At 39.6% G+C, this 19,645-nt stretch overlaps 4 protein-coding genes across 5 annotated transcripts in view; 1 reads left to right on the top strand and 3 right to left on the bottom strand.

Moving 5' to 3' along the window:
- Window positions 1-49, bottom strand: part of LOC119012202 — an 8,227-nt gene extending 8,178 nt beyond the window's left edge. Inside the window, exon 1 of one of the 2 annotated variants that reach the window (XM_037085785.1) lies at window positions 1-49. This exon is cut by the window's left edge and continues 369 nt beyond it. The gene's annotated coding sequence lies outside the window, so the exon portion shown is untranslated. The other variant, XM_037085784.1, reaches the window with a different exon arrangement.
- A 280-nt stretch (window positions 50-329) lies between these two features.
- Window positions 330-5,750, bottom strand: ccdc25 (coiled-coil domain containing 25). Its single transcript, XM_037085789.1, has 9 exons — window positions 5,544-5,750; window positions 5,325-5,372; window positions 5,099-5,138; window positions 4,846-4,897; window positions 3,715-3,790; window positions 3,358-3,461; window positions 3,030-3,232; window positions 2,352-2,397; window positions 330-2,084 (listed from the first exon to the last, which is right to left on the bottom strand). Exons 1-9 carry the CDS (start codon window positions 5,566-5,568, stop codon window positions 2,055-2,057), a joined length of 624 nt encoding a protein of 207 aa, XP_036941684.1. The 5' UTR covers window positions 5,569-5,750; the 3' UTR covers window positions 330-2,054.
- Window positions 5,751-6,542: 792 nt separating this feature from the next.
- Window positions 6,543-13,438, top strand: esco2 (establishment of sister chromatid cohesion N-acetyltransferase 2). The gene is made up of 15 exons (XM_037085787.1): window positions 6,543-6,695; window positions 7,770-7,838; window positions 8,002-8,129; window positions 8,251-8,557; window positions 8,683-8,995; window positions 9,117-9,238; window positions 9,318-9,429; window positions 9,637-9,700; window positions 9,901-9,943; window positions 10,040-10,178; window positions 10,489-10,620; window positions 11,077-11,166; window positions 11,379-11,522; window positions 12,360-12,544; window positions 12,723-13,438. The coding sequence occupies exons 2-15, from the start codon at window positions 7,786-7,788 to the stop codon at window positions 12,853-12,855; spliced, it is 1,965 nt and encodes a 654-aa protein (XP_036941682.1). The 5' UTR covers window positions 6,543-6,695; window positions 7,770-7,785; the 3' UTR covers window positions 12,856-13,438.
- A 264-nt stretch (window positions 13,439-13,702) lies between these two features.
- pbk (PDZ binding kinase) lies at window positions 13,703-18,929 on the bottom strand. Its single transcript, XM_037085788.1, has 7 exons — window positions 18,783-18,929; window positions 17,972-18,133; window positions 17,376-17,515; window positions 16,772-16,941; window positions 16,139-16,268; window positions 14,954-15,139; window positions 13,703-14,757 (listed from the first exon to the last, which is right to left on the bottom strand). Exons 2-7 carry the CDS (start codon window positions 18,130-18,132, stop codon window positions 14,525-14,527), a joined length of 1,020 nt encoding a protein of 339 aa, XP_036941683.1. The 5' UTR covers window position 18,133; window positions 18,783-18,929; the 3' UTR covers window positions 13,703-14,524.
- Window positions 18,930-19,645: the final 716 nt, after the last annotated feature.

Genomic DNA, 19,645 nt, shown 5'->3' with positions numbered 1-19,645 from the left:
TTTGGCGGAGAAGGCAGGATGCGGGATCGATGCGAGCGGCGGGCCAAAATACAAGCCACAGCGGGAAGGAACGTGATTTGTCAAAAGTAAGCCCACAGGACGAACGTGATTGGCTGATGTGGGCTTACTTTGGGCTTACTTTGGCGGAGAAGGCAGGATGCGGGATCGATGCCCGCATCCTCCAATACGTTTTCTTCCAGAGCTCCTTATAGCCATTATACTACCACTGATTATTGAAATTGGACTGAGGCTTTACTTCGTTTGTATTATTAGTTAGCCATTGAGGTGAATATATTAAATGTAGGAGAGAGTCTTAGGGAGAAACAAAATAGAGGGAAAAAAATGGTTTTAATTCCAAATGTCAGCACATGTAGTCATAATAATAACAAAGCTACATTTTAGATACTCAGGACAGACAAATGTCGAGACATGGCAATATCTCTTTACCCCTTAAAACAGCCCATGATCAGATCTTTTATAATATATAAATGACTGATTACCTACACCTAGATTTACTGCTATAGATACAGTATGTAGAATCTTTGCTGCTACAATTTTATGAATAGCTGATTTATCATCATAGAACACTTGTCTTGGTAGTATGATTCTGATTTGAACTATGGGAGAAAAGAAACATAATATCTTGGCAGTTTAACTAAATTACAGACATTACCTCAAAACTGAGTGTAATAACATTTTTTTTTTTATTATTGTACATGCAAAGCACCTCATGATACTGGTTGTAACAACCTTAGAACCATAGCACACTTAGAACACTTTCTCTACAAATGGAGAGTCAGGGAATCATTGTCAAAAAAATGGACGTGTCTGTCTCTTTTGAGAGATAACAGCCCCAGCATCTTAGACCTGCAGATTCTCTTAGTATATCCAGGGTGGTAGATGTGTCGACCTATACGGCAAAAAAACCCAAAACTGATATTTGAAGACTTACACAACCTTCAGCTTTATTTTTAAACCTGAACAGTTTATATTCTAAATGCGCAGAATCTAAAAGTTATTGAAAATACAGAATATTGGACAGAGTAGAACCGATACGACCTTCTCTCCTGTTGACAGACTATAGACATCTGCAGGTCTAAATACATGCTGCTGCTACATTTCTCATCTGTTGGTGTTGCAGCTTAAACTGGTACTGCAGATGCAGTACAAAAGAGATGGAAGTACTGGTCCAGTTTGACAAAAAACAAACAAACAAACAAACAAACTCAAGATCAATGTTAAATCAACTGTGAGAGCTGTGTGTAAAAGTTCTGGTAAAAGATAGTGAAAAATAAGATAAAGATAAAATAAGATAAGAACTTTAGATTTATTTTTTGTTGAACTACAGTTTAAAAGGTCAACAATTAACTCTTATAGTTCATCATCACTTTCATGGAATGAGAGTGAGACTTGCATTTTTAATCCTATGCACACCAAGTACTGTCTTGTGATCATGATTAAACTACGCAATTTTTTATTTTAGCTTTTAGGAAATGTGATTTTAGCTAAATGGCATGAGATATAAAAAAAAAAAAAAAACAGGACTTCGGTTGCTGATTCTAATTCAAACACTGAATTGCTCTCGATAAAATCAGACATGCAGAGAAATGGCAACATGAAGAATGTTAGCAGATAAGTGTGCAGGGTTATTCACCACCCATGCAACAGTTGTATCATACATCAGCATCAGTCGACATGGACGTCAAAACCCAATCAACACAGTTTTGTTTTTAAGTGTTTTCTCCCCCAAATTAATCCTCAGCATTCTCGTCCTCCTGTGTTCCTTCTACAGTGTCCCTTGATGAAGAGGCCAGCCAGCCAGATTTGGTTTGGTAGCAGCGTCTCGAACCAGTCACCATGTGGGTTAAGTCCCGGCGCTGTCCATCATTGGCTCGCTTTCTGCTCCAAGTGTCCAAAAGCAAAAAAGGTATCCATTTGTTTTTCCTTAATGTCTTTGCAGAGTTACAGCAAGCAAAAGCAGCAGGGGAGCATCCTCACAGCAGATCTGATTGAAGGGGGAGGATTTTGTGTGCTTGCTGCCTGGTGGTCACCTCTCACATGAAGTCATCTGAATCATAACCGTCCTGAGAACGACATGCAGCGAAGCACGAGTTAATCAAGTCGACATTGCAACAGGTATTAAAAACTTAAGCTAGACCTAAAAATATGGTTTCTGTTCTCTTCCATTCAGGCCCCTTTATTATTTGACACTGATGCCGTTGGATAACATAAAGTAGGACAATACGTCATGGCACATCTCTGGTAAGTGAACATCTCATGATATTCCTGATGCTGAGAGTTATTCTGGAAACTCCTGTGAACAAAATATTGATGTCTAGACCCGTTCTCACCTCATTAGTCTTCATATTTTCAGACTTCATCAGTGATGTATAGTTCCTGGAGAGAGAACCCAAAACATAACAAATTGATGAATGAAAAAAATGATTGAAGTAAAGTTTTAAATGATTTAAATGGTTTTAGCAAAAGAAAGGTCAGGATGTTCAGTGTCCATGACTTCCATAATTTCAAGTAATTGTTATTCTTATAATGCACTGACATCTAGGATGACATCAATCATCCTTAAGTCAAGGAAATTTTACACCAATTTTTTTTTCAATGTTAATGTTGAGCAGCTGAATGTGAAACCTGCTCTGATTGAAGTATGCTGTTTTCAGTCAAGAATTAAAAGCTAGAATTCCCCACAAATATACAGTATATTCTGATAAAATGTTGATATTTTTGAGTTCAAACAAACTTTACTGAAACAATGTTAAGGAAAAGAAGACATATTCTGGAAACCACCCAAAATATTGAGGACCAAAACTGCCAAAAATCTAAAATAAACACGTAAATTACTCAAAATAAATGAATACTGAGCCTGGCCACTGGTTTGGGATCAAAGTATCTATAATCGGTCAACAGAAAGCAAGAAGTTGACCCTGTGACATACATTTATTTATTGAATAAATTATTTTTGATTCGGCAGCTTTAGTCTTCCATACTAAACAATTAAAAAACATTTTATGTACTTGAGGTCCTCCATCTCTTTTTTCCTCTTTATCTCTTCCTTCTCTTTTCTCTTCTGCTCTTGAAGCTGAGCTTTCTTCTCGTTTCTCTCCTCTCTGTCTCTCGACTCTTTCTCCGCTGCCAGGTCAGGGTAGCGTTCGTCTTTTGTTTTCTCCAGGCGGTTCACGATCTCGTTGATCTTCTTCTCCACTGCCACGATCTTCACCTGAGACACAGTGCAGCAATAAAACACCCGACGTGGTCCATCAGTGATGCTGCCTTTCATTTGTGTAAAACAATTTGTGAGATAATACAAAACTTTAAGAGAATTTTCTGTTCATTTCTACTGACGTCTCTTTGTCGATGGAAGCCAATCTGGCCGACGTCCATGTCTCCCGTTTTCTTCAGGTTGGCCCATGGTGTGTAAACCACGTTGATGTTGTTCATCTTACAGCCTGACATCATACAACACTTTTAGCTTTAATATACACTGAACACAAGGTACTGCTGAATGTGTCACATACAAAGAACAGCAGAAAGAGGCTTTGACAGGATATCGCAGGGCCAATGTCAGCAGGCAGGTTTAAGGTCCTGGCTCTGGTTGAACCAAACCAGACAACACTAAGCTCTTTCCGACACTCCGTCCTTGTGCCCGATATCTGATCATTATACAAATCACAAGAAATGATCAGGAAAGGAGATCTTTACCTTGAATGCTGTTGTTTTTCACCAGCTGCGCGCAGTCTATCAGCACCTCCGGCGGGATATCACTTATCGTATGACCCTAGAAAGGACACGCACAGTGCAATCAACAACTCTGTCCCCACATACAATTCCCCCTGCAAAATTGGTGGGCTGTGTCCAACAAATTTTCTCAGCTCTGTCATTCTTTACAAAGTTTTTCAAATGAATAAAACAAGCCCGCTTTTAATCCCTTTCTGAACACATATGAGGACTTTTCCCTACAGCATAATCAATGACATAATGTACAAACTAGTATGTTTTCAAACATACAGAGGCCTTAAAGGCAGCACACTGCTTTTATTTTATTTATTCATTTAAATTTCATTAACTAGGAAAGATGCAGTTTAACATGGTTAAGACTGCATAATGAAGACAGTGTAACTGATGTGCTGCACAGAGACTTAAATGCTATTGTTAATTTTCAGCTCTAATACCTTGTCTGGCTTTTATACTTAACACATAAATTACACAGCCATCACTGGGTAGTATCATAAAATCACATCAACAGATATTACATACATTAGAGTACAGTAAGCTAAAATGGGGCACAGCTTTGGTTTGCTTGTAGCCAGCATTTCACCTTTGCTGTATACAATTTCATATCTGAAATTACCATTTCAGTTGGTAATGTGTTGCAGATTTGAAAGCCTTTTATGGAGGGAGCTGATTGTCCAAACTTAGATCTACAATGGGATATTTTACAGTTGCCATTAGGGGTGTCATGATTCTCCAAATGCTCGACTCGATTCAATTTTAGATTCTAAGATCACGGTTCGATTCGATTCTTGATTTTCACTATCATTTTTTTCAAGCACAGGTTGCTATGCCATTTTTAGACTAGACTTTTAAGCAATATAATATCTGACCTTCCTTTGCAATGTACCACACTACATTGTCAAATTTAAAACATTTATTAACAACATAATGTAACAATAACTTATATCTTCAGTCAACTGGAAAAGACAATTTATATCTGCAGAAAGTTTCAAGTTAATTATACTGATGATAAACTTGTCTAACAGCCTAATTTTAATCAGGACTCATGACTGTGTGCTTAAATTTCAGTACTTCAGGTTCATTGTGCTGACTTCCTACCTTCGGCAGTCTCAGATACACGTGAGCCGAAGACAGCTTGTCCACATGAAACCTGAATGTGGAACAAAAAGCACAAGTTATTCAATTCAAACAACAAGAATTCATTAACTAATAATCGGATAAAAAATATAATATCCATGGATGTTACTTGTGCTTAAGATAGCAAAATAAAAGATAGAAAGTAACGTCTGGTAATGTGTAGAACAATCACTTCTCAGGGGTGTAAGATGAGGAAAACAAACAGAAATCTCACCAGATGTCTTCAGGCCATCCATACTTTATTAGATCCTCATCTGCAAAAACAATCACAGCAAGTTAGAGGTGATACAACACCATTTGGGATACATGAAAAGTATCTGTTCAACAGAGTAATACAATAATCGGAGACAGCACGAGACAAATGTTAAACTTAAAGCGGTGACTGTGTGAAGAAGGGTGTGTGTGTGTGTGTGTTTGTGGCAGAATGATAACGAACTTACTTTCATACTTGTCTTTTCCCATGTAGATTGTGTAGGGAGGGTTTACCACTGAGAAAGACACAACAAAACGATAGTTACTGGATGAAACGAGAATATAAGACGACACGAAACTCAATGAGATCAAGTAAAAAAAGTGAGAAATAAAAGCCTACAGCTTTAAAGTGTTTCGGCTAACCAGGCTAACAGCTAGCATTGCTGTTAGCTGGAGGCTTCACTCACCGGCACTTGTGAAGTAAAACACCATTTTAAGTGTATTAAAAGTCGCCGACAAAAAGATGCGCAGTAAGTGTATGCTCTTTGAAGCGCACACACTAATGATGACCAGAAAGAAATGTAAATGTCTGTCTGCCGACTGAACGTTGCTGCTGTCACTTTTCGCATGCGCAGTTGACCCGGGAAGTTGTTAGCTATCTGTGTCAAGCTGCAGAGAGTTAGCATCTAGCGGACAGGAAGTACCCACATTTTTGTTTCAAAAATAAAAACCTGACTTTCAATTAATTTGACAATTGCTGTGTCTCAGTTCAGGCCTGCATCCTTTGAAACACCCAGCCTTTGCAGTCTTCGAAGGCAAGTCCTTCGGAGAGATCTTGTTAACCGTGTCAACTGTTGTTAAATGGGACGGTCTAGCCTTTGGAACATTTCCTGGTTCCATCACCAGATGTTTTACCCTTACCCTTTAGACTCTGCACGTTGAATCAGAGCAGATGCTGTCTGCATGGTTCCAAAACCTTCCAACGCAGCTGAATACACTGAGCAAAGTTGTTACCAAATTCATCCGAGTCTTCCCAAATGCTTCAGACAGCCAATGGTTGGCCCGGTGTGTTTTCATGAGCCGCCCATGCAAGTGAAAGTTACAATTTATGCCACGTGTGTCGCCATTTTCTCTCTGTCTTTCTTCTTTTTTGGGTGTGCAAAGAATTTTGGGAAATGTGAGGCCATGAAAGATAGTAGCCGTGCATCCTGAATTGAATTGAGACACAGCAAATGTCACTGGCTGGAAGTTTAGTATTTGGGAATTTCTCTGTATGCTTTAAACAGATGTTCACCCAGTTAGAAATGTGATGACTGAATGCCCAGTTTTTAATTAAAGGATTGTTTATTTATCACACACAGACACTGACTGAACAAAACAATTTCATGAACATGAATCTTGTACTTTGAAGGCAGGAGCCAGAAGTCGCGCCAAGCTTTTACGATGGTAACTTGACTAATAAAATATACTGTTTCCGCTTCCGGTCCGGTGTTACAGTCTGGCGCGCGCTGTTCAAAACAGCGGAAAGAAACGCGGGCAGAAGTAGCAGGAGAACCGCCAGGAACTTCAGCTTTACAGTAACAGTTATCGTTTTGTGCAGCACCACAGGAACGCGTTCGGTAAGATGCATACAGCTACATATCTGTCTTTTTGTGGTGTTTGAATTTTTGCTTGTTTCACTCCGAAATGGCGTTTTTTACTTCACGCGACGCAGATTAATTCAGAAACGCGTTTGCCCATGAGACAGACCTCCCTGATTATTCGATCTAACGTTATTTATTAGCCATAAACAGACAAGCATGGAAACAAATGGTTTAATCGTTCGGCTTTGTTTTGATTAGCGAACCAGTGATCTGTCTGTATCGAGGCAGTCGCTTCTGTATAAGCTAATCGTCCCGCCAATTATCCATTCATCTCTACTTTAGCCCTTAAATAAGCGCTTCATTAGCTAACATGTAACGCTAAGCTAAACTTAGCTAAAGTTCATGTCGAGATAATCAAAATGTGCCCAGACTAGATCATTTTTGGTGTCATTTCAGGCGTGAACCGTCAAGCCTAATTGATAGCGCTGATCCACAAACGCCAGTGCAGTCTGTTTAGTTCAGCCTCCGTACGCTTCACGCAATGTGGAGTTGAGACACTGACGCCAAACTTCGTTTGAAAATCTGACATTTTTCTCATTAAACGCACAAAAATGGACGAGTGATCCATTACGGGCAATCACGCCTCTTTCACTAACATGGAGGTTTTTGGCACAGCGCACGGCAGCTGTGAATTTTACAGAAGCAGCAGGTTTTACTTTGTATCAGACGATGACATTGTGCACTTCTTTACAAAGTTTTGTAAGCCCTTGTTGCAGTTTCCAACCGAGATACCCTGGCAACTAGTGATCATTTAAACATGAGTATTAATCATAATTTAGTTTTTAGTTACCCAACAACGTATCACTTCATCTTTAAGTCTAAGTAAATAACTTGGCCTGGAGAATTTCTGTTTTTGTAAATCCCATATTTCAGTAAATTGTGAAATTACCAATGTGCTATAAGGCAAATCCTTCCTCTTGTTTTTGGGGTTCTGGGGTATTTAAATATGTGAGCTCTCCTTGTGCAGACAAGAAACATTTTGAACGTGAAAAGCTGTAATAGTTTAAATGTTAGCCCAGAATATCTACTACTGTTTCTCTGTTTGTGTAGGTGAAATTTGTGAAAAATGATGCCGACAGCTACCAGGAAGAGAAAGCTCCCCTCTCTGGACTCTGACAGGTGAGTTGTGAATGCACTGGATTTGAGCAGTTTTGTATAAGATGACTGTTGCCAGATGAGAATGTATTCAAATCTAAAGTGAAGTTCATCTTTTGAATACTAATGAAAGCTGCATTTGATCTGTGGCACATCTGTGACGGGCATTCTGTGTCTTTAACTCCAGTCAAGCGACCATGAAGGGAGTGAGTGAGATGTCCCCGGTTAAGAGGAGATCCCCCAGGAAGAAGCCAGTCGGGCGTCTTAACAGCGAGGACTGTCCTTCGCCACAAAAATCTCCACGTGGGCTGACAGGTAGGGGGGGATGCATTGAATTAGTAGTGTTCAACAATGCTCTATGCTTCTTTATGTCACATACTTTCTCTTGTGTGTGTGTGTATCATTTTTATCTGTTTTATCCACATTTTTTACCTAGGCTCACCAGCCAAATCACCGCGTAAATCTCCATACAAACATACCGTTGTAACAAGCTCCTTTTATGGCAAGAAGAAGCCCATCTATCTCACTCCACTAGAGAGGAAGGCCATCAAGGAGTCTCTGCCTTCTCCTCCTCCTTCTCTTCCTTCCCCTCCTTCTCAGGAGAAAAAGAAGAATAAGAAGAATGTTAAAGGAAGCAGCAAGCCGAGAAAGGTGGCTGCAAAATCTAAAACTGCGGGAAAGATGGCGATCCAAAGCTATGCAACAGCTTCAAAGGCCATCAAGCTGCCTAAACTCAACAACAGGTTTGTTTCTATATCAGTCAGACCAATGATAGATGCTTCTGTGTTCTTGTTTCTTGACATGTGGATTTTAATCATCAATTACCTCTAAACATTTTTTGCAATTGTTGCACTATTTAATCCAACAGTGTCACCGTGAAACCGGCGGCTCCCTCTACAACCGCGGCTCCCACCAGCAGCACCAAGCCAGAGTACAAGAAATCGATCACCATCTCTTTCAGTAGTCTGAAGCCCAAACCAAAGATCTTTGTAGGAGCTGCTTTCTTCGGCACAGGGAAGAAACCCACGTCCATGTACAAGAAATGTGTACCAAAATCCTCAAACAGGCCTGCTTCAGCCCCAGAGAAGAGCAAAGCTGCCCTGCCTCAGAAAAAGAGTGAGAAACCAAAGCAGCAGCTAACCGCTCCGCTGATGAACCAACAGCAGAAACCTCCTGCAGAGGTTAGAGGAGCCTTGATGTTGGTTTCAAGTCTGCGGGCCAAAGACTAAGCATTTAATTTTTTCAGGAGCAATGTTGTCATTATAATGTTAAGCTGATGTGATCCCGTCCTTTTTGTTGCAGACTGCTGTCCAGCCGATGGAGACTAAAGAGAAGCAGCCGAGCACCAAGCACAGAGCAAAGTTTGATCCAACAGACTGGCTGGACTCAGTTGACGAACAGCCTGAAACTCCACAGGCATTAGGGTGCAAAGATAAAATATTTAATTTGGTATGTAAATAACGTTTAATGGTCACAATTTTAAAATCAAACACTTTCCTACAGTTCTCCTAAGGTGTTAACCAAGAAATATGGGCTCACCAAGGAGCTGTTCATTGTGTTGACAAGGACCCCAACACCAAGTCCTGCATCCACAGCCTCACACCTCAGTGCTCAGGTACAGCAGCATACACACATGTTCACAGATTATTGTACAGAGTTTCTTCTGGTCCTTCATATGTTTAAAAACTAGATAATCTAACGTCAGTTTACCAAAGCCTGATTTTTGCTGCCATTCGTGATCATTACTAGAAATCAATGGTTGAATGATAATGGTGTTGACCTTGAATTACTCAGCAGTTCTCACAATGTTGAACTTTTTCAGGATGATTCTCTGGCAGACCTGAGTGACATAAGTCCCACCAGTGCTGCTGCCAGTCCAGCTAGAGGTACACAGGCCCACACAATGTTCACGTATAAATGCATTTGTTGCTGATTCAGATGGAAACACAGCTACTGTCGGTCACACATCAAACACTGGAGACTTCAGAACTTCATCCAGTCCACTGTTTGCAGTTGGAACATTGTTTTGAAATATCACTCTTGTACCATGAAAGCTTTATTTAAAATAATTGTGTTTTTTCCTCAGAATCGGCAGCGTTGTATCCCATCTTTGGCTCTGCCTCCAAGAGGTGAGACAGTCTAATTGTCAGCATTTCAGCAGACTAAGCCTTTTGCATTAACGCAGAATGTCACTGAAGTATGTTCTGTTATTTGCATACTTGTAGGTCAAGGAAAGCTTTGCAGCCACCAGTGTCCAGCAGCACCCCCTCTGGCCCAATAACATCACTGCAGACTCCCTCCTCAGTCAAAGAGCGACCTGCTCGCAGGAGGAAAGACAAACAGGATGACGATCAGCTCATCATTGTACGTTCATGTTAATATTCTTCTCTGTACAGGTGTGGAGTTTGGTATATAGCTAAGACTAGTATGCATCTGAAGGCCCAGAGTGTACTTTTCAAGGCTGATGCAGATATTTTAGATTGTAGCTGATTGATTTTGTGTGCCATCATTTCATTATTATGATTTTAATCCCAACTACAGATAATGCAAATTGAAAGTTGGTAGGAGGGAAATTGGGTTTGTGTCAACTCCCCTTCGTTTATTGGACTTATTGGACATATTTGTCTTCCTCTGTGTGTGTTGACTGTATTTTTCTCTGTATTTTGCTCATCAGGATGCAGGCCAGAGGCAGTTTGGAGCGACAACCTGCAGCTCATGTGGGATGGTGTACAGTGCAGACAACCCAGAGGACAATTTCCAACACACCCAGTTCCACCAGCGCTTCCTTGACTCCATCAAATTTGTGGTAAAACTTATTTTCTTTAATCTCTCTTAAATCGGGAATATGGGGACTTAAAGTTTACAGACATTCAAGTTATGAAACCATATAAAGCGTGTGCATTTTAATGTGTACCTGTCACCGCTTCCTTGTTTTTTTAATTGATTGTGCAGAGAAATAGTAATTCACATCGACTAACATTAAAGTCCCACTGAAGTTGCTGTTCAGTAGAAATTACATTTTATTTATGTCTGCGATCCTGATTGAACTGCACCATCGTCCCTTAAAATGGTGACAGTCTTACCTGTAGTGCTAGCTGTCCCTTTAATCTCTCTTCTTTGTTACCGAGTTGAAGTGACTTGTTTTTATTTTTGAGTAGTTTTATATTTTGCAGAGCTCTGCTGTCAGGAGTTTGTTTCATTGAGAGTTTTATTTGATCTTGTGTGTTGGATTGGAATGGCAGCTTCTCTCTTATGATTTCAGGGCTGGAAGAAGGAGCGGGTGGTGGCCGAGTTCTGGGATGGAAAGATTCTCCTGGTCATGCCAGATGATCCCAAATATGCCATCAAAAAGGTGTGGGGTTTGCACTTGAGCATATTGTGTATCATAGAATACATCACCACTTAAGTCTGTAAAATCACTGTTCAGCTTTCCCGTCAGTCAAATGTGTGTCATATTTGATGGTGCATGAAATACTTACTGGGAGAACATATGTTTGTCCTACACAAGTGTTCAAAGTTGTTTATCCATGTTGGCCATCTCCTCACAATGTGCTTGTTCTTCAGGCTGAGGACGTGCGGCGTGTAGCAGACAGTGAGTTGGGTTTCCAGCAGGTGACTCTGAGCAGACCCACACAGGCCAAGACCTACCTCTTCATCAACACAGAGCGTATGGTGGTGGGATGTCTTGTCGCTGAGCCGATACGTCAGGTGGGGGTGTGTGGGTGTGTGGGGTCTTTTTCACAGCTGTTACCAACCCTTTACAACAAGCAATGTCTGCTTATGATTCTGCATCACACTGGTGTCATGTCATGAGGTTGTGACCAGTTTAACTGAAAAGTTACATATTTGTTTTTTATTTCAAGGGTGTGAACAGCATTGAAGGATCGATTATGTATTATATGTAAAAACAGGAGCTGCAACAATTAGACAAAAAAAAAATAATGGCCAATTATTATTTTGTTAATTGATTAAACATTTCCAAGGTTTTTTTAAACACAGATGTCAGGAATTGCTTCTTTTCTTTGACAGTTATGACGGTAAATGTCTTTTGGTGTTGGACAGTTGGTGGGACAAAAGATGCAATTTGCATTCTCTAGAATATTGTGATTGTGTGAGCATTTTTTCCACTTGCAGCCCAAATTAAAAACATTAGTGGTAGTGTAAATATGATACGAACAGGATGTTGGGAGAGTCAATTGTTTTATATTCTTTACACTGTATACAAAAACATCAGACAAAAGTATGAGACTTTTATGAAATGTTTTACGCTGCAGAGGCACCAATTCTTATAGCAATTTAAGGAGCAAGCCAACTGGTTCGACCATTTTGTAAGATAAGCCTAACTCACATTAGTTTGTGACACTAACCAATCAGGCCATTCATCTGCTGTAAAGTAATTTGAGCAGTATTTCGTAGAAAAGAACAGAATTTTTACAAGTGGGAAAAGTTGATGCAAATGTATAGAAATTATACGTACACGCTCAATAGTAAATTGTGGGTCGTCAGTACCTCGCTGACGTACAGTTTCACTTTTTGTCCCTTCAGGCTTACAGAGTCCTGGAGCAGCCGGACCGACAAAAAGACATGACAAAGGACGACTTCATGGAGCGACATCGAGCCTGGTGCTGCTCCACCATCCCAGAACAAGCGCTGTGTGGCGTCAGTCGGATCTGGGTCTTCAGTCTGGCCAGACGACAGAGCATTGCTACCCGAATGTTGGACACAGTCAGGTACAAAGTCAGACCCAACAAAAACCTTATCGTCTTATCTTTCCTGTACAAATTTAATGATACTTCGATCTTCAAATGATTCCCCAAACTTTGAAACTTCACTGTCTGTCTGGGAGGTCTTGCCACTACAGCCATTATCATTCCTCTCAATAATTATTATTACGTGTTGTTATTTTAGGAGCAGCTTCATGTACGGCAGCCATCTAACCAAGGAAGAAATCGCCTTCTCTGACCCAACACCTGACGGCAAACAGTTCGCAACCAAGTACTGCAACACACCAACCTTCCTCGTTTACAACTTCATTGCATGAAGTGTGTAGAGAATAAAAGGAAATTAAAAGGTGCATTACTGTTTTAACTGACATGTGGAATTGTAAGTTCTACAGAAACGGATCCTCAGGCAGAGCTTAAATTGTCTTTTATATGCAGAGTAATAACTGTTCAGGTTTTTAATTGTTGATTAGGACAGGCCTCAGTTTGTGTTGAGACTGTCTGATAAGCTTTGGTTGTATAATTATAATACGTTCATGTTCTGGATTAAGTAGGTCTAGAGTTTTGAAAGGTACGCCTGTTCTCATCAGTATTTATACTCAGTTCTGCTTTATTTGCTGCTGAATGTTTGTATGTCAGCTGTGTTTTCAGATGTTTTTATTCTGCAGTGACTGAAAAAAATTCAGCATGACTTTCATAATTTGTTGTTCATTTTTGTCTTTTAGCATCTCCGAAAACTGATACATTAATTTTATTGTCCAGATAGCTGGAGGTATTCTGGATGTCTTTGGAAGGAAAATATGTAGATAGGCCTGTTGAAGGGTGGGTGCCGTTATTGTTTGAGGGGCATTCTACTTTGTAAATACACTTAATAAACATATTGCTTTTTGTTTTATGACCCTACTTGTGTTTTTTGATTGCATACTAACTAGTGGTAGACCAATTAGTTGGGCCGATCTTCAGCCATTTCTGATTATCATATTGGGGGTTTTTCTGTCACACTGAAATAAACTAATTTAAAAATATGCTACCTTAACTCTGAATCATCCCCTCACTCATGTTTGTATAGTAAATCTGAAGAAAATACTGGAAAAAGCTGGCCTGGCCCCTATCAGAAGGTAGCAAAAGTGGTCAACCAGCACTTCTAAAGCTCAATAATCAATGTTAGATGGTTTAATCTTAGGAAAAAAAGAAAGTGGTGGATTTACAATGACTTGCGCACAATTAGGTTGCTAGTAGGTGGATTTGTTGTGCAGAACCAGCCTGTTTGCCTCATTCCCAGCCTTTATGCCAAGCATAGACCACCTGCTGCTTGCTGTAGAGTTACATTGAGCTTCTGTATAGTTATACACAAAGCTTTTCTATCTGAATGTCTTTTTACAATAGAAAATATGTGGGGGACACTTAAAAAACAAAAGCAGATAGTATTGCTGTTTACTAAAGCTGCAGTGCAATCTACCACTAAACCCACAATTACATGTTGGCCACTGATACATCAGCAGAATATATGCAAGACATTGAAAAGGTAAAATAAAAATAGCTCAAGAGTTTGATCAAGAAGTAAAGTTTACAGACATTGAGAAACAAACAAACATACAGACTCGTCAAGAAGAATTCAGGAGAAGAAAGTAAAAACATTGAAACCATAAAAAGTCCACATACATGGGGGGAAAGATAACATACAAATAACTGACAAGATGAATGTCCTCATGATTGTGTCAACAGAAAACAATGTACAGTATAGAGATTACACAACGATTTTGTAGCTCATGTCAACAACATTTAGGTTTCCTGGCGGTTTCTACTTCTGAGTTAGCACAATAAACCAGTAAATAGGATAAACTGTCATGGATTCACGTTGTGTTTATATACCCCGCAATCTTTAATATAAATCCCTGACAAAAGTCCTTAAACCCGTCATTACATAGCAGTGTGGATCTAAATCAGACCTGTAGCTCTGAGATCGAAATGCAGAATTAGTTGTGTAAATCAGTCGATAACTATCACCTCACTGGGAGTTTTATCCAGCGGGCCGTTGCTCTCTAAAGCCTGGACGATCTGGCTGGCTGAGGGTCTCTTCTTGGGGTCTTCCTCTGTGCAGAGGTAGAAGAGCTCAACCATCCTGCGGTACGAGCTGCCCAGAGCCTCAGCATCCAGCGCCGGCCTTGTCCCCAACTTCTCGTAGTAGGAGTCCTCATCAAAACTGTCATCAATGGAGTCCTCTGAAATATGGATGGATGGATTTTTAACATGCTATAACATCTAAACAGATTCTGATTAATTTTTAACTTGTAACTTATAAGACAATACAAATTTAAGGTAAAATTAGAGAGATGTAAAAGGAAAAATAATTACAAATTGCATACAAATGTAAAGAGTGTAAATATCAATGCTTCCAGAGGTCACAAAGCATCTCACCATCATCCTCCTCATCAACGTCGTCCAGCATCTCCAGATGAGGCATGGCCAGGGTCATCATCTCCCAGAGAGTCAGACCGAAGGCAAAGATGTCAGCCTTGTCAGTGATCTCTCCTCCTTCCTCATCCAGAGCTTCCTTTGGTTTCCACGGCTCTGTGCCGATGTACACCGCCTTTGGATTGGACACTGAGGACAGAGAGAAGAGAAACATTGTGAATTTAACCATTATCACAAAAATAAAAAGACCAGTCATCTGTCTGTGGTTGTACAATGGTATAACTTTTAAATACAAAGCACATGTTCAAAGCAAGATCCAGAAGACAACAATTAGTTTAAATCAAATTCAAAATGGAGGACACCCCCACTGTCTGATGACAGGAAAGCACAAGAACAGACTGAAGAATTAATGTTTGTCTGGGAACAGAAACAAAGCTGTTGTAAACAATCATTTCCACCCACATCTTTTCTGCCAGTTCTGTGCTTTGTTCCATGATCACACACACATATACACACACACCATCCGAACGGTTGGTGATTGGTGTTTTGGAAATGGTATATAAGCCATCGGAAGCCTAATTTCCCTTGGGATCAATTAGCGTTCTATCTATCTATCTATCTATCTATCTATCTATCTATCTATCTATCTATCTATCTATCTATCTATCTATCTATCTATCTATCACAAACAGAGACACGCAAATGCACTCTTGTTTCAATTATGTTTGATGAAAATCGTGCTGCTGAAAGAAACCTATTAATCTGTTTATTTTGTTCATTTGGAACCAGTGGGCTCAGCTGAGTGCCAAAGTCAGAGCTGGGCAACTGGAAAGTATTGAGATTTTTGGTGTTGGTCTTTCCATGGAATTTTGTTGACATCAATGTCATCTTTATCTTCAGCAAAATAACTATTGGTCTAAAGTCAACGCTTAAAAATATCCGTCACACTCAGTATCGTATCTGCTCAGTTGAAACCTTTTGGTTCATTGTTTTGGGTCTGAACAAAATCTCGACCAAGTCCCATATTTTTCCCTGCCCATCCACATCCAAGGTGACAGGGTCTCTGTAACTAAAGCTTAAACATTTACATACTTCGGGCAAATACAGATGTCTGTATTATCTCTGAACAGTTAGCACTTTGAGAAATCAGAGCTATTTGGATGACTTTTGCCTCGACACAATCATTACCTTTCATGTTCTCGTCCAGCTGCAGAGACACACCGACATCGCAGATCTTGACAGTCTCAAAGTCGCCCTTGATGACAACATTACATGACTTCATGTCCCCGTGCAGCAGCTTCTTCTCATTGTGAAGATACTGTAGAGACAAACAAAGCATTCCCTGATACATGTGACATAACGCTTTCCTTCTGTGTTTATTTTGTTTCTGTTAAACAATCATGCTCTCGAAAAACAAATGAAAAGTTGGATCAGGGAAATCTAATTGGGAAAAGAATTAAACAGTGATGTTTTCAGTGGGGTTTTTGTTGATTTCCCACAGATACTTAATCTAAAAACAATGTCTTCACTTATTCTTCTTGACTTGTAACTCAAAAAAACAGCAAGACATAAATAAAGGGCTGGAAAAGGACTTTAATTCAGAGTTTGTACTGAAACTTGCCCCCTCTCCCCCACTTTACTCTTCACTTTGGTAAAAGAATAACTTTTCAGGATATTGGAGGTTGACTGGGATGAACAGGAGGACAGATTAGCTTTAATTTTTTAAAAGAAAGAAATGGAAGAGCAGCAGATCATGTCACCTGAGTTTGCTACACATGTGTGACATTAGTCCATCTAGTTAGGAGAGAGTCCATGACTTACCTGAAGGCCACGAGCAACATGCAGCGCTACTTTTTCTATGTTGGCAGCAGGGAAGGCTTTGAGACCATCCTCTTTCCTCTTCTCTATCAGGTCGTTGAGGGACTGCTCTCCTCCGTACTCCATGGCCAGACACTTTGATCCATCTTTGGCCGTAGTGAAGGCACGAAACCCTGGGAATAAACAAATACATTTATTATGACAGAACAGAACAAAGCCTAAGTTTAAGCATTTGCGGCCACATTCATCCAAACAACAAATGACTAGCAAGATAGTTTTTCCCTGTATGTTTCATAATTTAGAAAATTTAGGAAATATGGAATCCAGTGGCCACTGTGGAGGGGAAGTGCTGTCGCTGTTCCGTTGGAGTATGTGTTGGGAGGCCTCTATCACTTTTATGATCAACTGTGACTGCTTGCTTAAGTATGAAATGTCCCTTAAAGGCATTCCTGTACACAAATAAAAAAAACTATAAAAGTGAAGTTCAAGGATACATTAATTCTTCCATGTAATCAAATACATGGAAGAATTATTGTATCCTTGAACTTCACTTTTATGGTATAGAAGAACCCAACCACAGGTACCACAGGTCTGTTTCATGTCTTACCGACAATATTTGGATGATTGATCCCCTTCAGGAGCTTTGCCTCAGCATTCAGGCGCTTCTGGTAAACCGCCATCTGTTGGGTTGCACACCTGCTGTTGATCTTCTTGACAGCCCAGGGAGACGCATTCAGCTTTCCCACTCTAAGATAAATTTAATCAACAAAAAAACACATTACAGAGTGACTTGTTTTCATATTATTTTAACACAGACATGAAAGTGTTCCTATGCAGTATTTTGGTAAACATCACCACTAATAAGGACTTGCTAATTATAAGCGCATTATACATCATGTTGACTTAATACTCTTTAACAAAGGTTTAGGCTCTCCTTGGCCATCCGGTATGTGTCCAAAATACATGTATCTGTTCTTTTTTCAATAAAAGGTACATTTCAGCGGATGTCCTCTTATCCCAGAAGTATTCTTTATGAACCAATCGTGATAAAACTGCAACTGGCCCTGTCAGATATTTCAAATATAATGCCTGGCATGCACATTCACCTGTGAACAAAACCTGTCCAAACTGTCAGGAGCACAGCACAGAGAACAAATGACGAAATAGATGGTAAGTGACGAGTAAATCAATGTAACTACATACCTGTTCATGAGGTAAACGTTGACTCCAGTGCCACAGCCCAGCTTCTTCATGAAAGGTGAAGCAGGGATGGTGACTGGGGTCCCTCCGTTGCTTCCAATGCTCTTGACTCTGACAGCTTTGGGGGTCTTGAACGCGCCCTCATCGGTGACAGGTGTGGCCATTCTGTACAGGGGGAAACACATATTGTGTGTTACGGCTAATGACCCAAACGCATCACGTCTAACTTATATACACTGAGCTACACTTCACTTTCTGAGAAACACTATAAACTTTCCTAATGCTTGTACTATAACATGACTTAAAAAGGTTAATGTTTTATAGAAGCAAGTGCTGTTTCGTGTATGCAATACAAGCTGAATTCAAATCTGAGGTATCTCAAGTTAGCCACACAGCATATATGAAGTGAATGTTGTCTATGAGTAAGTATTATGACAAAAAACGCCAAATTTTGAATGGAGTCTGGCTTAATGGACCCGCATTATTAATGGCGTTGTGAACGTCAGTCTGCTCAAAATGCTACATTAAATAGAGAAATCTTGTCAATGTGAGACAGCTGTAAATTAGTGTTCAGTTAAGTTAAAAACGAATAAACTGTTAGATAGATTGACTGTCAACGATATAACAATATTTTGTGAACATTTATCCAGCAGTGACAAACTTAACGTAGCGTAAACGGCAGCTAAAATTACCGTCAACCGCTAAATCACTTGATAAGTTCCTGGTGTTAAGATGACGAAAGCACGATTAAAATTGTCATTATTGTGTTTTGAGTCAGCTAACTTAATCATTTAGTCCATAAATGTAACATTACCTGCGTTTCCTTTCTCTGTCACAACAAAACTGCTGCAGTTAAAACGCGCCGAACATTCAAAAATGTGCCTCACTCGCTGTACGGATGCCGCGTAGGAACAAATAGAGCGAGTGTTGCTCGCGTTTAAAAATGACAACAGCAGAGAGTAAATCAAATATAGGTCAGTTGTTTTTAAATACTTTAATGAGTGTTGATGATATTTTGTAAAAATATAAAGGCCACAGCGTTACCCTTAAAGTATTTCAACATTGTTATGAATAAAGTTACAGTTGTAATAGAGATGTTCACCAGCAGAGGTCAGTAACGTTGTAGAATTATGGCAGTGGATTGCGGGACTGTAAATTTTCTAAATAGATTTGCACCAATGATTCTATATATGCAGTATTTTGAGCATCAGTAAGTCATGATTAATTCGCAGGATAAAGAATAGCACTTTTTAGAAATCAATTATGGAAAACTGTGTAGCCCGTAAGTTACAAAAATAAAACATAAGTACAACAAAAATAACATAAAATAACAAAAATATATAGATAGCAATAAACTAAAGTGTCATCGGACTACCTCTAAAACAATATAATGGCGAGATCATTATTGAGATGACTAATCACCACCTTTCCTTATGCTGAGAAATATGATGTTGCCTCTTCCATCAAATGTTTATCTTTGTGTTTACTAAAATCAATATTATCATGAATATTGAGCGCCTAATAATCTTATTTGCAATGGAGAAGTACACTTTTGCTGTTGTGTTTCAATCCTCTTGATCATTTTCCTTGATTAGGATCCTTATGCTAAGCACCTGTTTTGGAATACAGTATTTGGGAGCTTTTCTATTAAATGATATACAATCCTTTATATGATAA

This window comes from Acanthopagrus latus, chromosome 22 (genome assembly GCF_904848185.1).
Source record: "Acanthopagrus latus isolate v.2019 chromosome 22, fAcaLat1.1, whole genome shotgun sequence".
NCBI classification, from domain to species: domain Eukaryota; kingdom Metazoa; phylum Chordata; class Actinopteri; order Spariformes; family Sparidae; genus Acanthopagrus; species Acanthopagrus latus.
This window is presented reverse-complemented; position numbering and strand designations above follow the sequence as displayed.

What these genes read in the sequence shown, in the direction of transcription:
- pbk (XM_037085788.1), bottom strand. Translation starts at nt 18,132, where the DNA reads ATGGCCACACCTGTCACCGATGAGGGCGCGTTCAAGACCCCCAAAGCT. An exon ending in CAATCATCCAAATATTGTCG is followed by an intron (nt 16,942 to 17,375) that starts GTAAGACATGAA and finishes GTTTATTCCCAG; the next exon opens with GGTTTCGTGCCTTCACTACG. An exon ending in GCTGGACGAGAACATGAAAG is followed by an intron (nt 15,140 to 16,138) that starts GTAATGATTGTG and finishes CTCTGTCCTCAG; the next exon opens with TGTCCAATCCAAAGGCGGTG.
- ccdc25 (XM_037085789.1), bottom strand. Translation starts at nt 5,568, where the DNA reads ATGGTGTTTTACTTCACAAGTGCCG. An exon ending in GGGAAAAGACAAGTATGAAA is followed by an intron (nt 5,139 to 5,324) that starts GTAAGTTCGTTA and finishes TTGTTTTTGCAG; the next exon opens with ATGAGGATCTAATAAAGTAT. An exon ending in AAAATATGAAGACTAATGAG is followed by an intron (nt 2,085 to 2,351) that starts GTGAGAACGGGT and finishes TGTCGTTCTCAG; the next exon opens with GACGGTTATGATTCAGATGA.
- esco2 (XM_037085787.1), top strand. Translation starts at nt 7,786, where the DNA reads ATGATGCCGACAGCTACCAGGAAGAGAAAGCTCCCCTCTCTGGACTCT. An exon ending in CCAAATATGCCATCAAAAAG is followed by an intron (nt 11,167 to 11,378) that starts GTGTGGGGTTTG and finishes CTTGTTCTTCAG; the next exon opens with GCTGAGGACGTGCGGCGTGT. An exon ending in TCGCTGAGCCGATACGTCAG is followed by an intron (nt 11,523 to 12,359) that starts GTGGGGGTGTGT and finishes TTGTCCCTTCAG; the next exon opens with GCTTACAGAGTCCTGGAGCA.